Below are 26,144 nucleotides of genomic sequence, written 5' to 3'. Positions count from 1 at the left end.
AAACAAAAATGAATAGGATATATATGTGTATATATCCATACACATATACATATGTCCATGATATTTATTACTGGAATTGGCTTATGTGATTATGGAGGCCAAGAAGTCCTACCATAGGCTATCTACAGGTTGTAGAACCAGCAGAGCTGGTGGTGAAGTCTGAGTCTAAAGGCCTGAGAGCCAAAGGAGCTGATGGTGTAACTGCCAGTTTGAGGGCAAAGGCCTGAGAATGTGAGAGGGAGGCAGGTATGCTGATAGAAGTTCAAGAGCCAGAGTCCAAGAACTAGGAGCTCTGATGTTTAAGGGCAGAAGAAGATGAATGTTTCAGCCCCAGAAAAGGAGAGAATTTGGATTGGATGATGCCAGTGCACACTGGTGAGGGTGGATCTTCTTTATCCAGTCTACTGATTCAAATGCTAATCTCTTTTGGAAACACCCTCACAGACATATCCAGAAATAATGTGTTCTAGCTATCTAGGCATCCCTTAGCCCAGTCTCATTGACATATAAAAGTAACCATCACACGTGTTTTGCAACTTGGTTGGCGTCCCTAGCAGATTTATAACTTCTGCATTTTTCTTTCTCTCCATCTTATATACTCAGTCTTAATGCTCTGTCTGCAGAACTCTCCCTTCTTAAGTACCTTGAAATTAATTCTACCTTTGGGTTTAGCAAATTATTTCTGTAAAGGGTCAGATAATAAATATTTTTGGCTTTGTGGTCTGTCACAATTACTCATCTCTGTCTCTGTAGTCAGGAAGCGGCCATAGGCAATAGGTAAACAAGTGGATATAGCTGTGTACCAATAAAACTTTATTTACAAAATAGGTAATGAGCTGGATTAGGCCCTGTCTGTGGTTTGCCAGCCCCTGCTCTAAGCCATTGGTGTCATCACAGGGAATGCTTATTCCAAAATGATCCCTGATTGTATAGGAAGAAGCTCCTATTTATATTTTTTCTATGTCTTCTGATTATAATGTATTTTTTTTGTTTTATAATGTACACAATATGTTAGTAAAGTATAATATGAATATAATTTATAGATAAATAACTACATATATTGGGGTACCTGCTCAAATTTCCTTGTAGTGATAGCAGTGTGCAAAAAAAGATTAGAAAATTGAAGACTCCTGCTCCAACTTTTCACATTTTTTCACAAAGATCATGCATTTGAAAATATACCTCTCCTGTGTTTATGCAAGAAAAAGACATCTTAATATAAGCAGTAGTAAATGCAGAGTTTCAAAATAAGAAAAGTGTTCTAGAGAATGTTAGGACCTTACGAATTCTCTAGGTCTCTCATATTCTAACATTTTCTTTTTGGAACTGTCTCACCTACTCAACAGTTGACCATTAGTCCAATTTTTCCTTTAACAGTAATTATTTTTCCTTTGAAATTCACAGGAACATTCTGAATTATTGCTTTCTAAATGTTATTAAGAAAGATTCTTATTCTGTATAAGATATTATTTTGTAATTTTATTGATGGCCCAGACCATATATTTTATAGCTTTTGTTAACCCCACGGCATTTGATAGAATGTTTGATACGCAAAGAGCAACATAATTATAACTAAATAAAAAGTAAACAAAACATAGTTGACTGAAGGCCATAGTAGTGTCTTTAGAGGCCACAGTTAGGGCCTTAGCCTACTGTCTATACTTCTAGTATTGGTATAGACAGTATATAGTACATGGTTATAAAGATTTGCATGCATTTTTTGATACATTCTTTCCACACATTCCCCCCTACTCTCACTCCTAAGCATGCAACTAGGAAGCGTTAATTTTTAACATTAACATGAAATGGACTTAATTTATTTTGAAAAATTTTTGTTAATTTCATAACACTGTTTGATACAATTTCAGTACTTTGGGGCTACTGTAAACCCAGAGTCAGAATGTCCAGTATAGGTAGCCAAATTAAATCAAACCCTTTTTAATAGTGCAACATTATTGCTTCCTAGAAGTGTACTTTTACCCTTAATATAAAGAAAATTTATTATTTCTCTGTGCTCACTAAGCATTTAATTGTGCATGTATTTAGAGAGAAAGTTACACATGTAAAAGGTAATAGAGACAATTTTGCATTTTGGTCGTGGCCTTGTCAACTGAGAATTTAGAATAAGTTGAAAACACAAAGCAGGCCATGCTAACATTCTCTCTTGATCAGCTTTTCTTACATCCATTTGTGGCAGGTTGGACCTGTCTCAATGAAACACTTTCCAAATTATCCTGAATATTTGTAGGAATATTTGAAACTAGAGTAGACCCTTTGAACCTGTACTAGCTGTCAACATGTTAGCATAATTAGTCATTATTTGTTTATTTGTCAAGTGCTAGATCCCTCATATGGAAAAGTTACTTTCACTTTCCAGTAATTAATTATAATCTTACGGATAACCAAAATTGTAAGCATAAACCCCCTCTTCTTAAGTGTGAAAAATTCCTTTAAACTGTCTGAAGAAAAATCATTTCAGATATTAAAATCTTATTCAGATTTGACTAAAAATATTGCTATTTGAGCTTCCATCTGTATTTTCTTATCTTCCTTTTTGCTTTCTTTTCATGCTTACCAATAGCTCTCGGTTTCTATTTGTAATGAAAAAAACCAGAAGACATTTGAACTTGAGAAGGCATCTTGTGGAGTCGAAAAGACAAGGAGAGGAAAAGAATAAATCTTTACTAAGTGCTTGATTTGTGCCAGGTGCTTATTCTAGACAATCCTCCTGTGTGAAAAGCTTTACTTTTATGGGTCTTGTCATAGTTATTGTTTATGTATTTATTTTTATTTAATTTTTTGGTTGACTGACGGACAGGCGATGTTAATTAAAAATACACGTAGTATTTAGGTGGTCGAATCCCAAAGTGCTGTGGATGTGTCTCTGTGTATAATGTGAGGAAATCATCTGTAGGAGTGTATGGGGCGAGTACAGGAAGTCATCAGGTGAACTGCTGCTTTACACAAATTGGTGGTAGAATGCCTGTCATTATTTGTAAGTGTTGGTGAGCACATTGCTGTGTATTATCAGTCTTAATGAATTTATATTTGTGGCAGATATAAGTCATATCACCGTTGTTTAAATAGATTGACTTTAACGTATTTAACTCAAACATGCATTGAGATATACAGAGAAATTCACTCAATTTTCATACTGGATTTGATCAGGTGACTGGATTGAGGCTTTTGGGTTTGTTATGTTAGAGCATATGGGCAAGTTGTGAGGCTAGAAAAGTTGTATGGTGTTTTCTATTTCCTTCTAATCATAGAATCTTATCTACCTCAATAAAAGTTTATATTTAACTTTATAAGAACTGTATGTGGTAAGAAAAATAATTGTATGCACCCATGCATCTGTAAAACGTAAATTAGATTTTGATAAAAAGTAAATTGATTCTTGATAAAGTTCTGAATGTTAATGGGACAAAAATTCCCATCTGACTAACCATTTTCTATTCTTGCGGTATCTTGTTCAGTGATATAGGCTTTTTTTTTTTTTTTTAGCACCACATATAGCAAATAACTGTGAAACATTTCAAACCTCAAAGTGACACTTAAACTGTGAAGTATGAAATGGAAGTGCCAGAGCATGTGAGACACATCGCATAGCACTGCTCAGTAATTTAGTGTGTGCATGCAAGAGAAATGACAACCCATTGCAAGATGCAACATGATTAATGCTACAAAAAATTAAATAAATAAAAACAACCTTCATTTGCAAACATTCCTTAATGCCTTAAAGTTACCACTTTCTATGTTTAGCAGCCCTGCCCTAGTAATTACACCTTTTTCACCCCCTGAATGTCTGCTGTGAGGAATAAAATTAGAAATGAATATCCTTCTTGCTATGTCAAGGTTACTAAGTGGTTATAATAAAGGGCTGTGGTATTTTAGGCTTCATGAATGCTTGTATTACCTGCCCCCAACCTAAAGCATGACCAATTAGCTTTGGTCATTACACTGGTTTTTATTTATATCTGTCACCCACCACTGATGGTTGCTCTGTTCCCAGATTTCTATAGCCAGTATTCTAACCAATTCTAATTCCTTGAGTTCTCAAAATCTGATTGAGGGCCTATTTTAGAATGTCCTTATTTATTTATCTACTTCTGCGACAGTCTGTGTATTTGTATGTCTCATTTTAGGGAAGCATGTTAAGAGGAATTTGGGGTTATAACTAAGCCGCCTGTATTCCCAAGTTTAGGTAATATGAGAAGGAATGATGAATTCCTCTGGGGTACTTCCAGTGATGTCCTTAGTGCATACAGGGGTCCCGCCAGGTAAAACAAGTGCTGAGGGATGAATTTATGTTTTATCTCAGTGAAAAGCAGGAGAAAATAAAAATATTAATGACAGCAGTAACAGTTCTCTCTATCTTGGGTGCTGATATATTCAGTGCTTTATATGCATTTAGTTTATAACTTATTTAATGTATCACAATCTAATTTATAATTTTCAGAAATATCACCCACCAGTTTTAAGAATGAGGAAACTGAAGCTCAGAGAGGCTAAGTGTCTTTCCCGAGGCTGGTAGTTGAACGGCAAACTCTGTGACTCAAATTCCCATGCTCCTTAAGTATATCACACTCTGTGGTTTGATGCATTTCCCGAAGGAATGAGTGTTTCTAATGAGTTGTTTTCAAAAACCCTTGTCCTGAGAGAAATTTGCAACGGGATGGTTAGTACTAGAGAGTTTCGTTGGTTTCTAGCTGTGAGTTAAAAGAGAATAGTGCTGAGATTTTCAACTGAAGCCCTAAAGGTAGAGAGGCCAGTCTTCCTTGCACAGTGGTGAGGGACCAAGGGGACAGGCATGGTGGGCAGTGACCTGACAGCTAGACTTGAGGAGCGGCTGTAAAAGGAATGAGTTTGAGACAACAGAAGTTGCCTAGAGAAAAAGAGTGAGAACTCAAAGATGTTTAAGCTTGGAGAGTAGTTACAAAGGGCCAGATGAATTGTGGGACCAAAGAAGGCTTAAACATCTGGAAGTCAGTTCTTAACTCACCTCCATGTGAGTCATCTGTGAAGGAAAGGTGTGTGCCAGCCATGCTTATGTTGTTTTATGTATGCATGTGTGTATTTATATATCTATCTATCAAACTCTATTCTGACAGGAAGCACAAGGTTTCTGGATCAAAGACAGGCTTTCAATTATTCAGAGGATCTTGCCTCAGTTTCCCTAGGTCTCAATCCCCCTTGGGGAAATGCAATGAGGGTAGATGTTACCCATATGTATAGAGGACTTAGTACCACCAAAGATGAACTCTGAAATTGTAAATTTCAAGATTTATTTAGTGCATTTGGCACATTTTCCCCTCCTCCACTGCACTGAGAGATGGGTGGGAAGGGACAGCAAATACTATACAAAGAGATGGGGTGAAATAAAGGTCCTTAGGTCTATTACTCTTTAAAATGTAAATAGGTGGCTTCAGAGGAGGCAACCCTAAATCTGCCTTAAGGACTCTATCTTTAACTTCCATGTCTTGTTTGCCATTTAAGCATCTTTTAACCCAGGTGCCAGAATTCCTTGCTTAGAAGTCTCTGAATACACAGATATGTAAAAATATTCACAGAGAATTATCTCCTGACACCTGTTTTAATTTTGTTTGGGGGAAAGATCAGGATTGGCTGACTAGGGATATACACCAGTATTTTTCCATCAGGTGGACTTGAGCCTAGTAAGCCTGAGCAAAGGCTTAGGGAGATGTCAGATTGAACTATGAAAAAGAGCCATATCTTTGTTGTTGGGGCAGAGGGTGGCCCAGGGAAGATCAATTTAGATATATTTCTTCGGGGCTATTTTGCTAAGCCCCCGAGTATGATATTTACTTGCTAAAGATTCAGCTATCTCACTGGGGAATTAACTGGCATTATTGTCCTTTTTGGGGAAGACAGTATGCTACCTGATTTGCCAAAAGCTTGGTGAGCACTGATGCATTTTATGACTAGATACAAGAGAAAATAAATGATTAGTAGAGAAGTTTTAGGCATGGAAATATTTATTTAGCATATGACTTTGCATTTTGTTTTTAATATGTTGCACTATTACTAAAAGTTTCCATTTTTGAGATGACATTTTTGGTAGCATTTTATCTTAGGGCACTTACAGACTTCTACTTTATAACATGTTATATATCTACCTCATATCTTGTATGGGCTGTAATGAGTATCAGGTTATTATAATTCTCATCTTTATAACCATCATGAATTTTATTGAGAGCTTACTATGTACCAGGCCTTGCGTTAAGCACTTTGCATGTATCATTCACCCAGTCCTCATGGCAACCTAGTATCATCACATACATTTCTACAAACAAGGAAGCTGAACTCAGAGACACAATGTAACTTGCTGGGGATCATACTAGTGATAAACTGTAAGGTTCAAATTTATACCTACTTAAATCTGTCTGCCCTCTTAAACTGCTTCTCTGTATTATCTCTCATAAAAGATGCAATATACCCACCTGGAGGATAAGATTTAGATTCCTGAAATATCACATAAATTAACATAATAATTTGTACCTGGCAGACATTGAATTGGTTATTCATGATTAAATTGTCTTAAAGTTTATTGGGGTTGTGCAATCTTCACCTTTATTTTCATTACTATTATAATATATTTTCGATTTCTGAAAATAGTTATCTATTTGTGCAGTACATTTTGCACTAATGTTTTACACATTGAGATTTCATGGTGGAGTTAAATTGCACTGACCAAATGTGGATTAATTTCCAATACCCTTCTGCCGAAGTCATAGAGAACTTTATATACTCACGCATTTAATTCAGCTCTGCTCTCTGTTCTTGGCTGGGTTTCATTTGTTCCTTCAGAAAACATTTATTGAGTGCCTAATATGTGCTAAGCTAGGCCCTGAGATATTTGTTCAATAAATGAATGATTAGCTCTATTGTGGGATTAATAAAATATAAACTTTTGGTAAGTGGAGATGATGTTTTCTCCTTTTCTTATAACCGCCGTGGTCCCTGGCACATGACTAAAGGAAGTGATCAATAACAATTTATTAGTTAAATGATATTATATTGAGGATAATAAATATTTACATGAAGGTGGAGTAGGAAAAATCTATATAGGGAAATATAAAGTATTTGAACAGCCTGTTTAGCAAGAATGTATTTATTCCTCTTCCTGACGCAGAATCTGAAATTCATTACATCTGTATCTAAAGAACACATTAATAAACAATTTCATTTATTCAATTAATATTTCATTTATTCAATTAATATTGGGCTGCTGATTTATAATGCTATGTATGAGAAAGAGAATGAGACTGTGCCCATAGCTCATAACATACCAGGGGAAAATTCATTCATTCAGTAAGTATTTATCAAGTGTATTATATGCCAGGCACTCTCCTTGACAATGATGATATAGTTGTAAATAAATGCAACTTGCATTATTCTGGAGGTAGGTAGGCAAAAAGTAATTAACAAACAAATAGATAAGATAATCAAAAAACATGATGATCACAATGAAGGAAATAGAGTGATACAATAGGTTAACTATGGAGACCTGCTTTATAGGTAAATATCATGAAGGCCTCCCTGAGGAACTTATATTTAATCTAAGATCTGAAGGATAAGAAACACCATGGTGTGCTGGTAAATTGGCTCTCTGGAAAACCAAACCAAACCAAACCTGATTTATAGCATTTCCTGACTTTCATGGTATAAATACTCTCACCCTGGCTGATTTCTGTTTACCGAACATTTAACATCTGGATTGCAAGATTCCTGAAAATTTAACAATCAACTCTTGAAGACTGGTACAAGTCAGCTGTAGCACCTCACTGGCAGCAACACAAAGTGCTGGAGGAAGGGCAACCCAGGCTGCAAAAATGCCCTGAGTAGGAACAGCTGTTGACTTATTCAGGGTCCTGATGGGAAAATGTAGCTGCAATGTGATGGCAGAGAGAATGGGATAGTGATGTGGAAGCAGGTGAGAGAGATGGACAGGAAACAGATGATGTACAGCCCTGCAGGTAATGGCAAGGAATTGATTTTTATTTTAAGAGTGATGGAAAGTCATTGAATGGTTTTAAGGAGAATGTTATGATTAGATTTCCATTTTAAAAAGATATGCTGGCCGTTGTGTATAAAATGGAGTAAATAGAGGATAGAGGGAAGACAGCTAACTAATTAGAAAGCTATTTTCCAGTCCAGGCAAGAGATAATGGAGGTTTAGATTGGATTATTGTTCAACACATATTCACTTGTTTCCTTCTCACCTTGGGTTGCAGTATATTTCCTTGCCTCACTGAATTTGAGATGGGCCATAGCTTGTTTTAGTCAATAGAAGATGAGGAGGCATTATGCAAACAGTGGCTTTAAATATACTTAGTGATTTAGCTTGTCTCTTATATTCCTTTATTTGCCATGAAAAGACCATGCTCCAGGTAGCTGCACTCCTTCAGCCCAGCACATCAAAGCTAGCTGACTCCCAGCTGAAGCCAAACTGCTCTGGTCAACTCAAAGAACCATGGGCAAGAAAAATCTAAACTTGTAAACCACTGAGTTTTGATTTGGTTTGTTATACAGCATTATCGTAGCAATTGTTATGGTGTTCCTAAAATTGGAGGGAAATAGACAAATTTGAGATATATTCTGGTGGTAGGTAATGAGTTTCTGGTTTGAATAAGTGTCTGTATGGTATTGTTTTTTACTGAAATAAGAAAGACAAGAAAGAACAGTTTTTGGGAAAAGAAATCAAAAGTTCCATGAAATATATTATGTTTGAGACACTTATTAACATTCAAGTTAATATGCAAGACAGTTGTATACATGAGTCTGAAATTCCAAACACAGGTGTGGGCCAGAGAACAAAGTTTTGGAGTCGTTGGTGTATACACATCATTTAAAGCCATGAGTAGAACTGGATGGAAGGAACAAGTGAAGTTAACATATACAAAAAGGCTTGAGACAGAGGCCCAAGATACTCCATTTGTTAGCAAACTAACAGTTGAGGGAGAATCAGCAAAGGAGAGTGAAAATAAGAAGCCAATGTCATAGGAAGAAAATCAGGAGAAAGTGCCACAGAACCCTTTCATAAAAGAGAGTCATTATTGTCACTGAGCACTGCTGAAGGCCCAGTAAAAAGCTGGCAAAGACTTGTCCATTGAGCGTGCTACCATGGAAGTCACTGTATTCTTGATACGAGCTACTTCCATACATCAATGGCTATGCAGGCTGGATTGAGAGTGTATTGAAGAGTAAACGGGGTGAGGAAGTGCAAACAGTAGACAACCAGTTTAAACATTTTTGTATAAAGTGCTCAGAAATTGAACAATAGTGAGAGAAGGTTTTTGTTTTGTTTCTGAGTGTTAGTTACGACGATGGCTGCATTAAATGGTGATCAAAGTTAAAACCATTTATTTCACCTTTTTCAGTTCTTTTACCCACACCACTTACTATTTACTATTTAAGTAAGTGGTATGGGTAAACCTTTGCCACTCTTCTGGAGATCCTTAGCAAATCTCTACCTCACCTTCTACTTCATGGGGAAAATAAAGATCTTCATGATGACCTCACTGGAAACTTATTAATAGCCACCTAAAAAACTTACTGATGATTTTAAAAGAAGGTGCCTCTTTTCTCCAGATCATAGATGAATCCTATTCCATCCCTTCCCTTCTCTTCCGAGAACCTACCTGATCCGTTATGTATTATGGCTTTCTTCCGTGTCTCTGCACTCTCCTTTCCTATAGCCTATAAGCATACTAAAGTTTCTCCCTTATTAAAAATATATTGACATCATGACCTCCTTTCTCAAACTTAGGTCCTGGTGGCGATCATTTCATCTCTCTTCTTTCCTTCAAACTACACACCTCTTGAAAGGAGAGTCTACACATATTATCTCCAATAACTTCACCCTTTCAACCCAGTGAAATCTTGCTTCCATTTCTATATTTCCATTGAATTGTCCACCAATGACTTCTCAATTACAAAAGCTAAAGAATACATTTCATTCCTTGTCTTAAATTTGTGAGATAATGAAAATAAATTGGAAGAACTCAATTATTTATAGTTAATTTTATTTCCTAGAATGTAGGCTTCATAATCTCCATGTTATTTCTTGTATTCTTAGTGCCTAGTGGATTGCCTGTCACATTGCAGGCATTCAGCAAATATTTGTTGAATGAATAATTGAATAAATGGATGGATGCATAAAAACACAGTCATTGTCCTCAAGAAACCACCAAAGAGCTCACAATCTAGTGAGAAATTGGCATTCTACATAACACACATGTGCTGAAAATTCCAACAGTAGAAAATCATATGACATCCACCCAGCCCACACACTAGAATGTGAAATGTCAGTAAATTGCAATCTGTCATTCTTGACTAATGAATCTGTCTATAAATTTGAAACATTTTTATGTTTTAAATTTTATTATAATTACTTCATATGAAATAGAATACAACTTAAAGAGAGAGAAAGGTCAGAAAACCATTATATAATCAATATGCAAATATAAAAATCTCATTTTTTGAATGAAAAGGATTTAGTCAATGTGAAGCACTTTCATGGTATTTTTTTGTTTGGTTGGTTCTTCGTGGCTGGCTGCATGGTACTGTTAAATCTCTGTGCAGAAGGGACCTTAAAGCTCTTCTAGCCCACCTGTATTTACAGCATAAAATCCCCTCTGTAATGTTCTCTGGAAACTTCTTGCCTAATCTCTACTGGGAGACACCTATGATGGGAAACACACTCCCTTTTATGGCATCCAATTTCTAGATTATCAAAACTCTAAATTCTAGAAAACTAGTTCCCAGTAGCACATCAGTTGAGTTTAACTATTTGAGATTGACTATTTTTACAACCTGAATTAGAGCTCCTGTTTTTGTGTGGAGGAGAGGAGAAATAGGGATTCTTTTTAAAGGTCAGGGAGAAATGGGAATCAGTTGAAGGCAATATGTATATAGTATCTATGGTGTCTGTAGTGGATTGAATTATGTCCCCCCAAAACTCACTGAAGCTTGAATTGTGTCTCCCAAGTTTTATGTGTTAGAAACTTGGCCCCTACTGTGACTGTTAAGAGGGTGAGACATCCTATTATGGTAATTGAAAGGTGGGGCCTTGAAGAGGTGATTAGATTATAGGACTACCTCATAGTGAATGGATTAAAAATGGTGGTCATGAGCATGGTTTGGAGAGCTTTAAAAGGGAAGCATGAAGAGTCTCTCTCTCTCTCTCTCTCTCTGCTCTCTCTGCTTCCACCATCTTGCAATGTGAGATCCTTGGGTCACTGTTGCTACCACCAGATGGACTTTGGGCTTCCCAGGCTCAGGAATTATAAGCAATAAATTTTGTTTTCTTTATAAGTCACCCAGTCTCAAGTATTTTGTTATAAGCAACAGAAACAGACTAATGAAGGAAAGTATCTGAGAAAAAAAATGGAAAGAAATTAATTTATGTCACTGGACAACATGAAATAGTGATATTAAAAAATCTTTGTAACTGAATAAGAGATATTAAATATTTTATTTACTTATTCTTTTAAGAAATGTTTGATGAATGTGCTAGCTATTATAATGAGGCACTTAGGATTCAAGGGGAGTAGGTCCCAGACCACATCATCACAGAGCTTACAGACTAATAAAGGGGATGTGGGCCAATTAAATCAAGAGTGCTGCAAATTGTCTCATTGTTAACTTAGATCAAATAGTGTCCTTTGAGTTGAGTCTTGAAATGTGAATGATTGGCAAAATAGGGAAAAGTATTTCAGGCATTTCTTCACTTAACACGTTTGTAGAGCGCCTGAGAATCCAAAAAGGTAAAAGTAGAGCAAATCCAAAGACTTATCTTAGGGCAGAGCCCAGCTTTTGCTCCAGAAAAGATCTGAATATCTCTGGCAGCCTTGAGCCTTCAGTTTCATAGGACCTTGAATAAGCAAGGCACGGAGAAAATACCTAGGGCACATGCAAATGGGAAGTCAGGTCAGAGACTCCCTAAAATCTAAGATTCCCACCCCCAAAAGATGATGCCATCAGTAAAAGACTAAACCAAGAAGAAAAAAAAAAGCCTTGTTCTAGAAGGAAATGGTAGCCTTAGTTCTGAGAGAAGAAATAAGTTTCCTCTTATAATTCATGACTACAAACAAACTCACCTAGGATTGAATCAGAATTTATATTGCCAGTGTCTCAAAAATCTCTAAAGTGAGAAATGGGTTTAAAGTTATCATGAATTTGAAATGCCCCAACTGCCTGGAGGAAGCAAACACAAATTATTTCTTGAAGGAAGAATCTTAATCCCAGGTTGTGTTCAACACAAACAATTTCCCTTCCCATGGATTATGCAAATAATTCCCATTCCAATGGAATATGAGTTTACAATGAAAAAAAAAAAAATCAAAATTCATGAGAAAATCAGCCACCATGAGTGAGACCCAGCACTGCCCCTCCCCCAATGGAATTAGATTCACATGGAACATAGATAATAGAATTATCTGACACAAGATAGAAATAAGAATGCTTATTATATATATATTTTAAAAGTTATCAAAAAACACAAGTTAAAATATATAACTTTTATAAGTAAAAGTTATAAAAATGTTCAGGAGGATTTGATAAAGAAGCAAAGTAACTTCTAGAAATAAATATGAAATAATTGAAATAAAATATTGCTGAAGACAGAATTAGCAAACTAGGAAGTGTATCTTAAGAAATTTACAAAATAAAGCACAAAGAGATAGAAAATATGAAATATTAAGATCCTTTGAGAACATTTTGGGAAGTTTGAACATAAATCTAACCAAATTCTTCTAATTAGAAAACACTAGAAAATGGGGAGAAAGATAATTTTAGAAGAGATAATAACCACTGCTTTGTGAAGACCTGATTCCAGGTCTGGGACAGGGAAAGGAAGAAGTGAGACTGAAACTCTTACAGTAGCAGGAAGCAAGGAATGCTCAAAGACTAATGCAGATATGTGAAAATTGTATAAGAACTGGCTTGGTTCTGATTGGCCAGTTTTGGCATTGTGAACTTTGAAAAGAATAATGATGGAAGTAGATTATAATACACTGAGTACAAAAGGAATGAATGAGTCTATAATAATATTTAAAAAGAGGGGAAAGGGGAAAGAGGAAATCTCTCCTTCACAGATGAATGCCAGCTTGTAAATATAGAAGGAATGATAGAATTGCAAAAAAATATTATTTTGAAACTACCAGGTTAATGACTGACTTAGGCAAGAGTTAGTGGATACTGAAACCTTCTTTATGAAAGACAATGGGGAAACAGGATCTTCCACAGACTCAAAGTATCAGCCAGAGGTTATTATTTATTAATCACAAAATGAAAAAATGTACCTTTATAATGGAAATATTTATCAGTTACCACCTTAATCAAACGATCAAATTTAGCAACACCTTTTGATGTGATATAATAGGAAGGATACATCATTTATATAGTATTCCTATAAAAAATGTTTAATTTCAATCTAGTCATAAAGAAACAATGAAAGTAATCCAGATTACCTTCAAGAATATCTATGTCAAAAATGATAAAAAAGGGCAGAAGGAATGTTCTAGGTCAGTGCTGTCCAACAGAAACACAATGCAAGCCACAAATGTAACTTAAAAATTTCTAGTGGCCACATTTAAAAAGGTAAAGAGAAACAAATGAAATTACTTTCAATGATATATTTTATTTAATCTAATATATAAAAATTATCATTTAAACATATAATTAGATATCTTATATTGTTGTAAAAATATTTAGAAATCCAGACTGTACTTTATACTTACAGTGCATCTTAATTCAGAGTAGCCATAATAAGCACTCAGTAGTCATATGCTGTTGGGTACCATATTGGACAGGACAGTTCTAGGTTAAAGTTTACCTAAGAGCCATATATGATCCTTGACGATATTGTGAAGTAAGAAAAAAGAAGCAGCTAGAAAGGATTATTATTGGGGCAATTAGGAGAATTTAATACAGATGATATATTAGGTAATATATGGTAACAATGTTAATTTTCTTAGGTGAGTATTGTATGTAGGAAATGTGCTTGTCCTCAGGAACTATGTGATGAAGTATTTAAAGGTGAAATTTCACGCTGTTTGCAATCTACTTTCAAATGGTTTAGCAAAAAGTAAATAAATTAGGTATACATATCTATTTATATATGTGTGCACACATATACACAAGTAAGGATATAAAGTAATTTGAACAACTAAATTAACAAGCTTGATTTATTAGGTAAGTATAGAACAGTGCTCCTAACAATTAGAGAATATACATTCTTTTCAGACACATATGGAACATTATGAAAATTGACTATGCATTGGTCTCCAAAGTAGGAGTTAAATTTTGAAGACTTGCAATTATACAAAACATGTTCTCTGATTACTGTGAAATTAAATTAGAAAAAACTAATGCAACAATAGGTTAAAATTCCATAATTTGGAAATAAAAGATTATTTATGGAAAGTATGGAGGATGAATTAGAGAATATTGTGGTTGGAGGCAGGAATCCAAGTGAGGAAATTATTAACGTTCCAGAAGAGAATAAGGGTCTATATTGAGGCAGTATGAGTGGGAAAGGATGAAAGGGATTTAATGAATGTCTCTAAGAGGGGGTTGAGGGAGAGTGAATAGTGGAGATGGCTTCCAGGTTTATGGATGGACAGGACTGTCACTCATTGTGAGAGGTACATGCTTATTGAGATATAGTTGGTTATTCAAGTTTGGAGCTCAAGGGTGCTCTGAGCAAGATATAAAGATGTGTGACTCATGCACATTTAGGTGATAAGTATAACCATGGTAATGGACCTACTCATTCACGATCAAGGGTTAGAAGGCAGCCAAGAAAGGAAAGAGCTGTGCGGTATACACAACAGCTGGAGATGGCCAAAGCAAAATGAGTCCATGAAGGAGACAGGCAAAATAGTGAGAAGTAAAGGAAATTGAGTAAATGATTGATTCCAGGTGAGTGAGTGATTGATTGTAGCTGGACTCTGATGAGAGCGTGTTAAATGGTGTTAAGTTCTGGAGTCCTTTGGTTGGCATCTCTAATACCTTATGTTCCTTATGTTCTAATACCTCATGTTGCTTGATTTAATTACAAATTCCCCAGATATTCACCACTGTATCTGTATTTTTCCCCTCCAGTTTCTCTGTCTCTCTTTTACTAATTATTCTAATAAGAAGTGATTTATAATTCATGTTCTAGAAATAAAATTCTAGATATCGGTGAAATTAGTTTAGAGACTATTTACATGAAGGGAATAGTTATAAACTACAAATTATAAATGTTATCATTTGCCCAAAGTCACGAGTAAGTCTGGTTCCCCATCTAAAGCTCTATCTGAACTACCCAATGTTGGATTTTCATGTTTTAATTGCCTTTCTAGAAATCTCGTTTAAAACTCTACTGCTTTTTTAAGGGCATAGCTGCATTTATTTTGTATTTTGGATGCAGTCTTAACATAATTTAGTCAAATGGGACTGTAGAGGGCCTTTGGCACTTAAACGGATTATGCCTAAAGTTTATAACAGTGTTTTTTGTTCCAAAATGGGCATATCTTTTGCTTTATTGGTTATTATAGTAACACAAGCTCATTACAAAGGTTTAAAATGTACAGACATATATACAATTGAAAGGGAAGGTTCCCATAGTATACTCCCCCCTTCCCTCCAAAGGTAGGAGGTGTATTTGTTGATTTAGTTTGGTGTATCAGACAAGACAGGTTGGGCTCTGAAGAGTAACAATCAAAGACCAGATTCTCAGTGGCTTCACATTTAACAAAGACTTATTTTCCCCCCACATCACAATGTGGTTACACAGTTCACTTTGTAGCTTTGCCATTTGGTGCAGAGGCTTCCCAGGGCATCACAGCAGGGAGAGAGAGGGCCGGAGGAACAGTCTAAGGCCCAGGCCTGCTAGTGACTCACGTCTCATCTGCCCATATACTACTAGCCAGAATCTAATCTCATGTCCTCAACCTAATTGTAAGGAGGTCTGGGAAATATAGGGGAGCGTGTGGATAATTTGGTAAGTACTAGTGGTCTCTGCTATAGTATGTATTCTTCATATTTTTCCTGTGCACTTGAAAATAATAAAACAATACATGTGTGTATTTATATGTATATGCATATTTTTATAAATGTAAGATCACCAGTAGAAATTTATTTTTATAACATATTTTCAAAACAATATAATCCTTAAATACCTTTATTTGAGAACTTCATCACATCCTTCCCAGATATACTGAACCTGCTCCCTGCTCATGTTTTCAATACCCTGTGTTCAGACGTAAACATCTGCAGTCTCTTGCTCTGTACTGGCTTCTTCACCATTCAAGTTCATACACACAGCAATCTTCCTGCCTTTAAAAAGAAAACAAAACAAGAAACTCACTAGATCCTAATGCTTTCTTTAGCTTCCAGTATTGTCTTGCTTTTACTCCAACCTGACTTCCTTTCCCATTGCTGCAAAATTCACTCTTTTCCCCTCCGAATTGCACTTCCCATGGCCTTTCCCTCTATCCTTTTTTCTGCAGTGATTTTCACTGTTATGCTATCCATTGTGAGTGGTAATCATGCTTTATTAATCATTATATTCTACCTTTCCACTCTTGGGGAATTAGCAGAGCAATTTTTGCTAAGTAGATATTCCACAAATGAATAAAATAAACAAACACACACATATTGAGCATTACAATGCTTAAGAATGCAGTTTCTGAGGACTCCTGCCTTGGTCTGAATATTGGCTTTACCTACTGTTATCTGTATAATCTTGGGGACATTAATCACTGCCTCTCTTCTTCGGTTTCCTCATCTGTAAAATGGGGATAATAATAGTATTTAATTTATGGGGTGGTTGTGAGAACAAAATGTGATAAACCATATATAGCAATTAGCACACCTGACATATGGTAAATATTTTTAAATGTTTCTGTTTTTAAGACTCAAACTTAAAAATTCTTCCTCCTGAACTCTACTTCTTCATTTTAATGTAGTCTCTTTCAACCTGCCTTGTATGTTTATATAAAGCGTGTCTGTTGAGTTTTACGGTCACCCTCTGAAGTAAGCAAGGCAGAAATCACGCCTTTTCACTGAGGAAGCACCTGAGGCCACATGAGCTCCAGGGGGCAGAAGAGCGGAGTGAAAGAGTGCACAAGTCCTGGCTCTGCACCTTCCAAGTTACAAGATCGTGGGAATGCTGCTTCTCATGTGTAAAAGGGAATAGTCACAGTCCAAGAAACACCTGAGTCTTATGTGAGATAATTCACAGGGAATGCCAACCAATACTCCTGGTGCTTTGCAAATAGTCAATAAATATTAAAATTCTGTTTTCTGTTTTCCCCCAAATTTTATATTCTGTGCTAGACATTTAAAATCTAAATTACATAATGTGGTCTAGTGTGCTCTTCTATTTGTTGGCCCTGAGACCCCAACTAGCTTGTAACTTTTCTAAAACAGAGGGTTTTGTCTTGTGTCTTTGTATCTTTTAATATACCTGAGCTAGTAGCTAGAAGGTGCTCAATAGGTACCTGACTTAATGTTTTTATAATAATATTTCAGAGTATATATTAGTTCCATTACCTGTACAAAATAGAAAGTCATGAGTATTTTAAAAATAGTTATGTAAATTTCTCTTTAGATTCTAAGAACTAGATTTTTTTTTAAAGCAGGACCTTTTCCTCTTCTGTACTTTAGTCTTACTCTCTATCAAATGATGGGATTTCTGGAGCACTCAGTGTTCCTATTTACATTAACTAATGATTCACTAAATTATTTTAAAATAGCAGGCCCTCCTGTAAAAACTAAGCTTTATGATGATAATGATAATAATAATGCTGATATGTATAAATGAGGCTGTTAGTATTCACTGGTATGTACTATGCTGTTGCAGGCGTTTCTCTGGGAGCTATCTCCTCTCTGATAAATGCAGTTCATTTACTCTATACTTTTCAGTTCTAAATTTTAGTAATTGCAAAACATTTGAGTAGAACGGAGTGAAAAAAACCATTCAAATGTGTTTTTTGAGTATCTCTGCTAGTAATTTTTTTGAAGGATGCTGTACCTCTTGTTATTAAAAACTGTGTGATTTGCAATTTAATTTGAAAGAATGCATTTAGAACTTGAAAACACATAGTAAGTAGTATACAATTAAAGCTTTTTTTTTTTTTTTTAAATTCTAGAACAAGTTAAACTGGGGAAAATAATGACTAACATTGAATCAGTGAGTAAAATAATGGAGAAAGAAAAGCAACAGCACCCTGAGAAGTTCAGGTAATGTGTAATTGGCTAAACTACGGAAAAAATATGTTTTCTTTTACTTTGCCAATATTTCTTGACCAAATGTCATGGTTTTTCAAATCCCTCTATTAACGCCCCAAACATGAGGCTAATTTATCCTTCTGCTTGAGTCCCTGAAAACATATCAATTATCAAAATTTTAGTTTTCAGTTCAATTAACTTTTGAACTAGAGGATGTCTGAGTAGTTAAGCAAGCCATCTGGGTTTTACAGTGCATAAGCTCAAATCAATTTGTGGCTTTCTTGAGAAAAATGCCATATTTTATGATAATATTACATAAGTTTGGAATTTTAATAACTCATCTGTGGCAATTATGGAGCAAAGTAAGTTATAATTTTCCTTTTAAAATCTAATAATTAAAGGTTAGTCTTTTTCTAACAGAAGGTGAGACTGCTTCTACAGAACATAGTTTGAATGGTGGAATTTTGAGCATTGCTTCTGTTTTTCAAAAATGCCTGGAGATGGGTCAGTTAATAATTTAATACTTTTCTGAATTATTCTACAAAATAGCATCACCATCTTCAATAAAACTTTAAAATTGTGTATACAATTACAGCCCTAAAGCTATAGATACTCTAACACTTCTTCACACATATTTTGTAAAAAACATTTACTTGTAGAATGTAAATACTGCTCTGTTAAAATGTATCTTTCAGTGGCTTGTTTTACATCAATTCATTATAATGTGGCCAGAAATTTGGGGTGATTGGAACATCTATAAGTAATATAAATTTGGGAAAATGCTGACATGGCTGTAAAGAACATAGTGAGTCTTCAATCGTTTATGCTGTGAACCATGTCTAACACTAGAAGATCTGTGCTCAGGGTAACCACTTTCTTGGCTTAAGTGTAATATGATACTCAAATTTGGAAGAGTGGAAAACGTGAACAGCTTTAATATTGGAGGTTTGGTTTTATCCATCATAAAGGAAAATATTAATTATGAAGAAAATGAAATTATTATATTGGGAATTTACCAGTTTTAAAAAATGTCCTTTCTGCCTTTACCAAATTTAACTTTAGACTCAGGTTGGTCTAGAAGAGTGGCAGCTATTAGCAGAGTAGTTAATATAGCAATTTAACCAAATAGTATAGAATTTCAAGTAAGCTTTTAATAACTAGAAGAGGCTGGTAATCCAAGGAAGAGTAATAATGATTTAGGGACAAGTGAAGCACTCATTAATAGGAAATCTGATTAGGTGGAATATCTTTCAGTATAGTGTCTTTCTCAAGAGAGTTGAATATTTCCCAAACAATTGTTTCTTTTGCAACTGGTGGAAGATAAAGGTTTCTTGACATCCTAACTTCCCATTTTAAATGAAAACACGTCCTGCTTAATGAGGAAGATCAACACCAGTTGAAATTAAGAGCAAGTGCATGTATTTCCAATGACAGCTTGGGGCACATAAAGCCTGAACTTCAGTCCAGCCGGCTGCCTTGTCTTTATTTATAGCTAGCTTATGGCAGTAACTTGTTTCCTACCTTAGCAGTTAGCTTATTTTCATTCATGTTAGAAGTGTGATGGGAAGGCAGAGGGAAAGACAAATAAATGTTTTGGGACATCGTGACTCAGGGTTTTTGAAAACCTGTGCTTAACTAGACAAATAAAAGGTCATTAGTCCAAAATCTTTATTGAAATCCAGTTCACCACATAATGAAGATAAGGATACTTAGCAATGAGTATATAAGCAACAGAAAGAATATGGAATCACTAAGAAATCAGGCAGGGATTGTTAACAATGCAGGGACAGGCTCTAAGACTAATTAGTAGGAATCATCCAACCCTTTGTGAGATATTTGAAAGTTAACGACCCCTGTGAGAGAAGTTGTGTATAAACTATTTACGATTACGCTGAAGATGCCTTAAAAAGTACTAATTGTTAAGGTGACACATAAAATTTTTTGATGGACCATTAAAATATTGGCCTAGCAAAATAAATAGCCTTGGGAAAGACATGAAGAAATATGACAGAATCTTATAAATGCATTATTTTTCCTTTTTAAAATTCTCTGTTTTTGACCTGCAAAAGGAAAACAAAAATACATACTTCTGCATTTCAAATTTAAGTTTAGGAAAATAAAGTTCTTCAATGTACCTTTAAATTCTAAATCCAAAGATTAATTGTCATACATTAAAATACTCTTTTTCTGACAATAATGATAGATTTAGGTGCAATCTAAATGCTAATTTTCCACCAACAAAATTAATTCGTTATTCACTTATTTACTATTGCTAGTTTTTCAGTTGATAATATTTGATGCATTTGAACGTATGACAACTGCATTTCTGTAAATGCATTCTATAGTTCAGGCAAGTGAGTTGGGACTTTTCTCACTTTCTAATTTTTAGATCAGCCAGAGTTTACTATATGTTACATTGTAAGTCGTTTTTAGGTCATTCTGATTAACTTAATAACAGTATGAGGATATTATAAAATAATGATCGAATCCTTCATGGCATTTCACATTTGTGTTGAAACAACTGTCGTTTCACCTTAGTGCTTTCTGTTTGTTTGTTTGTTTGTTTTTTAAAAAAGATCTCTCTTGGCTTTATTGAGATTCTAGAATCAGGCAACAATTATTCCATAAAATAGAATAAGTTTTCTCTCACTGTAATGTTTGTATCTGTTTTGCTTAAGTGGATGAATTGTTTACTGATATTAGAATCTTTCATTAGCAGGAAATCTGAAAAAGTGAAATTAGTTCTAATTTGCAGGTTAAGTAACACTTAACCATAGATCAGATATCAGAAAGCAAAGCAAGCTACATCTGACCAACGTATCTTGACCCCATTCTTGGTGGCATGTAAATAAATGCTAGAATTTCCAATGGACTTTTATAAAGTTGAGTGCATATTCAAGCCTCTCATATTTCCCCTGACACAATTTTAAGGATACCTTAATCCTTTGGCCAACTCCATGGGTGTGACCACACGAGTGACAGTTAAACTAATGGATTTTTACAAGTTAGTCATTTATTTACTATTTATTGAGTGCTTACTATACGCCAAATATACAGCTCTGAACAGGACAGACTCCTCCCTCACAGACCTTGGATTTTTGGTTAGCAAAATGTTTTAAAATCCCAGATTTCTGTACTATTTATAGCATTCATATGACATTTGAACCAGCAATTAGATTTCTAGGCATTTATACTAACAAAAGAAAAAATCAGACAGATACACAGATATGATCGTTCCAAGATTTTATCCTTGTATATAAATAACAAAAAAGTAGAAGCAATCCAAATATCCAGCAAGAGAAGATTGCTAAATACTCTCCGCTTATGTTAAATCCATATAATGAAATTCTATGTAATGGGCCAAAATAACAATGTGCGTCTTTGTACATTTACAAAGAAAAGATATCCATGATATGTTAAGTGCAAAAAATTAGTTAAAAAGTTCATATGCATTTATGCACACATAATCATAAAGAAGGTATTAGTATATTACATATATTAATCATTACAAATGCAGTGAGAATAAGATAGTAATATAATTTCTGAAGTCCCACTGCCCTAATTCAAATATATCTAGCTGGGATAACCTGAGCTGTATACTATTTAACCCCCCAGAAGTCTTAGTTTCTTCATTTATAAAATGGGCATAATAACAATAAATAGCCAGACACTTGTTCTAAGGATTAAATCAGGTAAAATATGTAAAAGGATTAGAACAGTGCCTGGACTATAGGAAGCATTTAAGCATTTGCAATTATTACTAAAATATCAAGACGACGAGATTAGGGGTGATTTTTATTTCCTTTCCTTTTGTTTATTTACATTGTTTAATGTTTCTTTGTGGTGCCTGACTCTTTATTCAGCTGATGTGGTTGAAGCTTTCCAAGTCATGTTATAAAAATATATTACTTAAAATCTCATACAAAACAGTGAAGAAATAGATCAATATGAAGATTGTTCATTTTCCTGATTTTTGTTAGATGGGGCTTGTTTGAAAAACAAATGCTTTTATTTGTTATCCACACTCAGAACCAGCAAGATTTGGTATTATGTTGTCTTTGCTCAGTAATAAATATTTACAGGGCACCGACAGTACAATAAGTGTAGTTCTGTTGACTGGAGACAAATGGTTTTGTCTCTGTGATTATCATTTAATTCCATAACATTAGTCTTGAAGATGTGCATTACAAAATAGGAACTATTAAATAACTCAAATACGTAACTTCATGTTTTGGAAACAGAATTTTGGACTCATATGCCTTCCCAATCCATCTTGGCTTGCCCATTCAACCCATGACGTCTTCCGTGGGACTTTGGAAAGAACCTGGTGAGTCTCACTCCATGCATGTTGGTAGCAGCAAATTAATTTTCATTATTTTGCATTTCCTTCAAATGCAGAATCAGAGCTAGTATTGAATAGAGTTATTTTCTTTATAATTATTTCAAATACGATGTCAACGATGAAGAGATTTTGGAAACAACGAATAACTAATTTTTTACTCCCTTGTTTGAACTTGAGAGATTGGATTTTTAAAAATATGTGTGAATATTGAAGGTTGTCGTAAATTATAAAGATAAATTCTTGTAATTTTAATAGTTTCTCTATGGTTGAGTTATTGTTTTGAAAAATACATACTTTTTTCAAAAGAAAAAATATATGATTCTTTAAAGTCGCTTAAGTGTGATTGAGAAATTCTCTAGAATTTGAACTACTTGAAAACCTAGGAGGCTATTGACTCAAAGAAACTATTTTGTAGTTTTCCTTCTTTTTAACTTGTTACTCATGTTCTTGAGCTTCAGGCTGTCATTAAAAGAAAACTCTTCTTGTAGAGCTAGACTTTGATTGATTTTGGAAGAAATTTTTAAAAGTTTGCGTAATAAATTCCTCTTTGGGTTCTCAAGGCACTCTTGCATAAAATGTCCTTTGTCCCACTACGATTTTACCAGCCTTTATTTGTTTGAATTATTATAGAAGGCACTCAAGCATCAAGCAGAGGCTCATTTCCAAACTTAAATTCTATGAAACGCATTTTCATTATTCCAACCAATATTCACCGAAACTATTAAAATTTGTGAATATAATGTCAGAATGTTGAAGATATTCAATAGATTTGTTTTAAAATTTTGATTTTTATATTGCTCCATAGTTTAAAATATTTTTTAAGGCTTGATTAAATCACTTGAGGCCTCAGAGTAAGGAAATAATGTGTGGGTTTCAACTGAGTCTAGAATTGAATATGTGTGTGTGGAAGTAAATGCTGGCAAATATTCACATAAGGCATAGGGTCTACTGAGTGTAATAGTTCTAATAGATATTGATCTTGAAATCTGATCTCCTTGAAAGCTATGGTCTACAGCTCTTTAGGGCCGAGCCCGTGGCGCACTTGGTAGAGTGCTGCGCTGGCAGCGCGGCGACGCTCCCGCCGCGGGTTCGGATCCTATATAGGACTGACCGGTGCACTCACTGGCTGAGTGCCGGTCACGAAAAAACGACAAAAAACAAAAAAAACAAAAAAAACCTACAGCTCTTTAGCATAAGTTAAGTTCTACTAATTCTGTGACATTTAGAGTTTATTCAGGATCATCTAAAGGTTGACAAAAGGCTCTGTCTTAAAATACTGTTCACCTCATATAAATCACACACGTCTTCATCTTGCAGAAGAGCTTCTTATCTTGTAGAAGGGTCAGCAATTCATGGCTTTAGTTTGAATGTTGAAATTCATTTAAGTCCTTTTTTGTCTTCATAGAGCTTACTACACAGGGGCTCGACCATTGCTTATTTAGTGCTAAACAAAAGATAGAAGAACTTTGTACAATATTTGTTGACAGAGTCAGAGATATTAGCTACAAATTTTTGTAAAATTGTGAGTGGAAGACTGGAAGAATTAGCAGCCACCTACTTGATAAGTTTTGAGATTTGCTGAAGGTTCTTTCACGCAAAAATGTTTTTCTGAAATATCTGAAATATTTACTAATGGAACCATAACTTCACGGAAGTTAAAAGACTCCTCCTGCCTACTACAGTTCCTGACACACAGTAGGCATTAATAAAAGTATGTTGAATGAATGAATGTAAATTAAAAGGTGAAACCACCCAAGTGGAGTATACTTCAATGTGTATCTGTGTGTTTGTTTCTGTACTGTAGGCTGAAACTTCATAACTACTAAATGAAAAAGAATTTGAGAAAGAAAAATAGTGTACACTATTTTTTCAGTTTAGTTTTTTTACATGAATTATATGTAGACTGCAGAAATACTGTCAAAATAAGTAAAATTTATGCAGTTTGGTTTATATGCTTTAAAACCAAATTATTGAGCATATTATTAGTTTTATGATATTATAGGTCTCTCACTATTCATATAACTTCACGGGGAGTTGGAAGGTTGAATATGCTGAAAGTGTAAAAAATTGCAATAAAAATTGTTATTTCCAAATGCTGTAGGGTAGCTATTCTTTTTTCTTTAAAATAAAATGTATCTTTAATAAATGAAAAAAGGGATTTTATCACTGCTTTGTGGTATGTGAAGTTTTTGTTTTCTTCTGTTTTCAGAAAAACCACGCTTTTATAATTGCAACAACAGTTTTATATATAAGGCCCAAAATGTCTGACGGCTTGGGGCCAGCAACTTATTTTGTGCAAGCTATGAGTAAAATGTGAAAAATGTTGATTTCCTTTTTGAATAATCTAGGTGGGCTCCTCACTTTGTGCCTTAAATGAAAAATAATGAATACTTTTTTATGCTTGTTAATTTTTTAGTTCATTTCAAGGCTACAGTCTAAAAAATCTGTACAACAAAGCTTTGTCTCCACGTCATTATTATAGCAGTATTTAGTAAGTTATAGCTTCAATCAATGTCTGACACAGTCACTGAAGTAGTATACTTCATAACAGAATGCAACTTGAATAGTAAGGTAATTGTAGAGATAGCAGTTTTCTCTGGGGTACATGGTAATTTAATAGAGTCAAAAATTGCCCAATTCTTTTTTAGAATAAATAATTATTATTAAAGGAAAAAGGGAAGGAAACTAGAATATAGCAATTAAGATAAGTCATGATTTCTATCGATTTGATTTAAAAAATCTGTGTATCTCTCTGTCTATCATCTCTCCTTGATACCGTGCCTTTTAAAGCAGTACAGCATAGTGATTCAGAGTGAAAGCACTGGAGTTACTCTAATGAGATTAGAATTGCTCTGTCACTCAATTTCTTCATTGGATAAATGTAGGACAATAGCAATCTCTAAGTGTTCAGATAATGCTTGTTAAGTACATAACATACAACTCAGTGTCTTATAAAATTGTGCTGTGATTATTAGTCACAATTTCCTAGATATACATAAATTATAAAGCTTAATAGACTAAAAAAATCTGGTGTTTGATGACCAAGCTTTGACTTTATCCTAAAGGATATAGTATTACTAGAATCACAAGGCACACCTCATCACGACATTGACTGACTGACACTATCATGGCATGAACTCAGGAAGGGAGGTTTACAGTTACTGTGTAATCACAATAACTGTGTCCTTCATGAAGTCAACTATTCTTGCCATTGACACAGTTACAATCTTGCTCGAGATCTTGAATCTACTGTTTGCCCTCCTATTTCAATATATTTGGTAGGTCACTCTTAAACTGATTTTTCTCAAGCACCCCTTTCACTGGTAATTTCAAAACTTTCTCTCGATCATTAGGATTCTAAGGAATCGACCCCTCGTAGGAAATCTGTTGTTTAGAAAAACACCTTAACAGATTTTTTTTCAAAAGAAAGTCAGGAAGTTAGTCAAAGAAGCCTATATACTGCTCTACAACTGTGTGGCTTGGTGCGAATCCCTTCAACTCTTTGGGCTTAGTTTCATCATGTGTAATTCTCAAGGAAAGAATGAAATTGCCCTCAATG

General features: G+C 34.7%; 1 protein-coding gene across 1 annotated transcript in view; it reads left to right on the top strand.

Moving 5' to 3' along the window:
• The window catches only part of IQCM (IQ motif containing M), a 280,795-nt gene that overhangs the window by 34,946 nt on the left and 219,705 nt on the right, over positions 1 to 26,144 (top strand). The window contains exons 4-5 of the mRNA XM_063107487.1: positions 18,165 to 18,254; positions 22,478 to 22,570. Of these exons, the coding sequence (XP_062963557.1) occupies positions 18,165 to 18,254; positions 22,478 to 22,570 (183 nt within the window). The remainder of the gene's footprint in view (positions 1 to 18,164; positions 18,255 to 22,477; positions 22,571 to 26,144) is intronic.

Source organism: Cynocephalus volans, chromosome 9 (assembly GCF_027409185.1).
Source record: "Cynocephalus volans isolate mCynVol1 chromosome 9, mCynVol1.pri, whole genome shotgun sequence".
Lineage (NCBI taxonomy): Eukaryota > Metazoa > Chordata > Mammalia > Dermoptera > Cynocephalidae > Cynocephalus > Cynocephalus volans.
The sequence above is the reverse complement of the archived record's forward strand: the minus strand, read 5'-3'. Positions and strand labels throughout refer to the sequence as shown.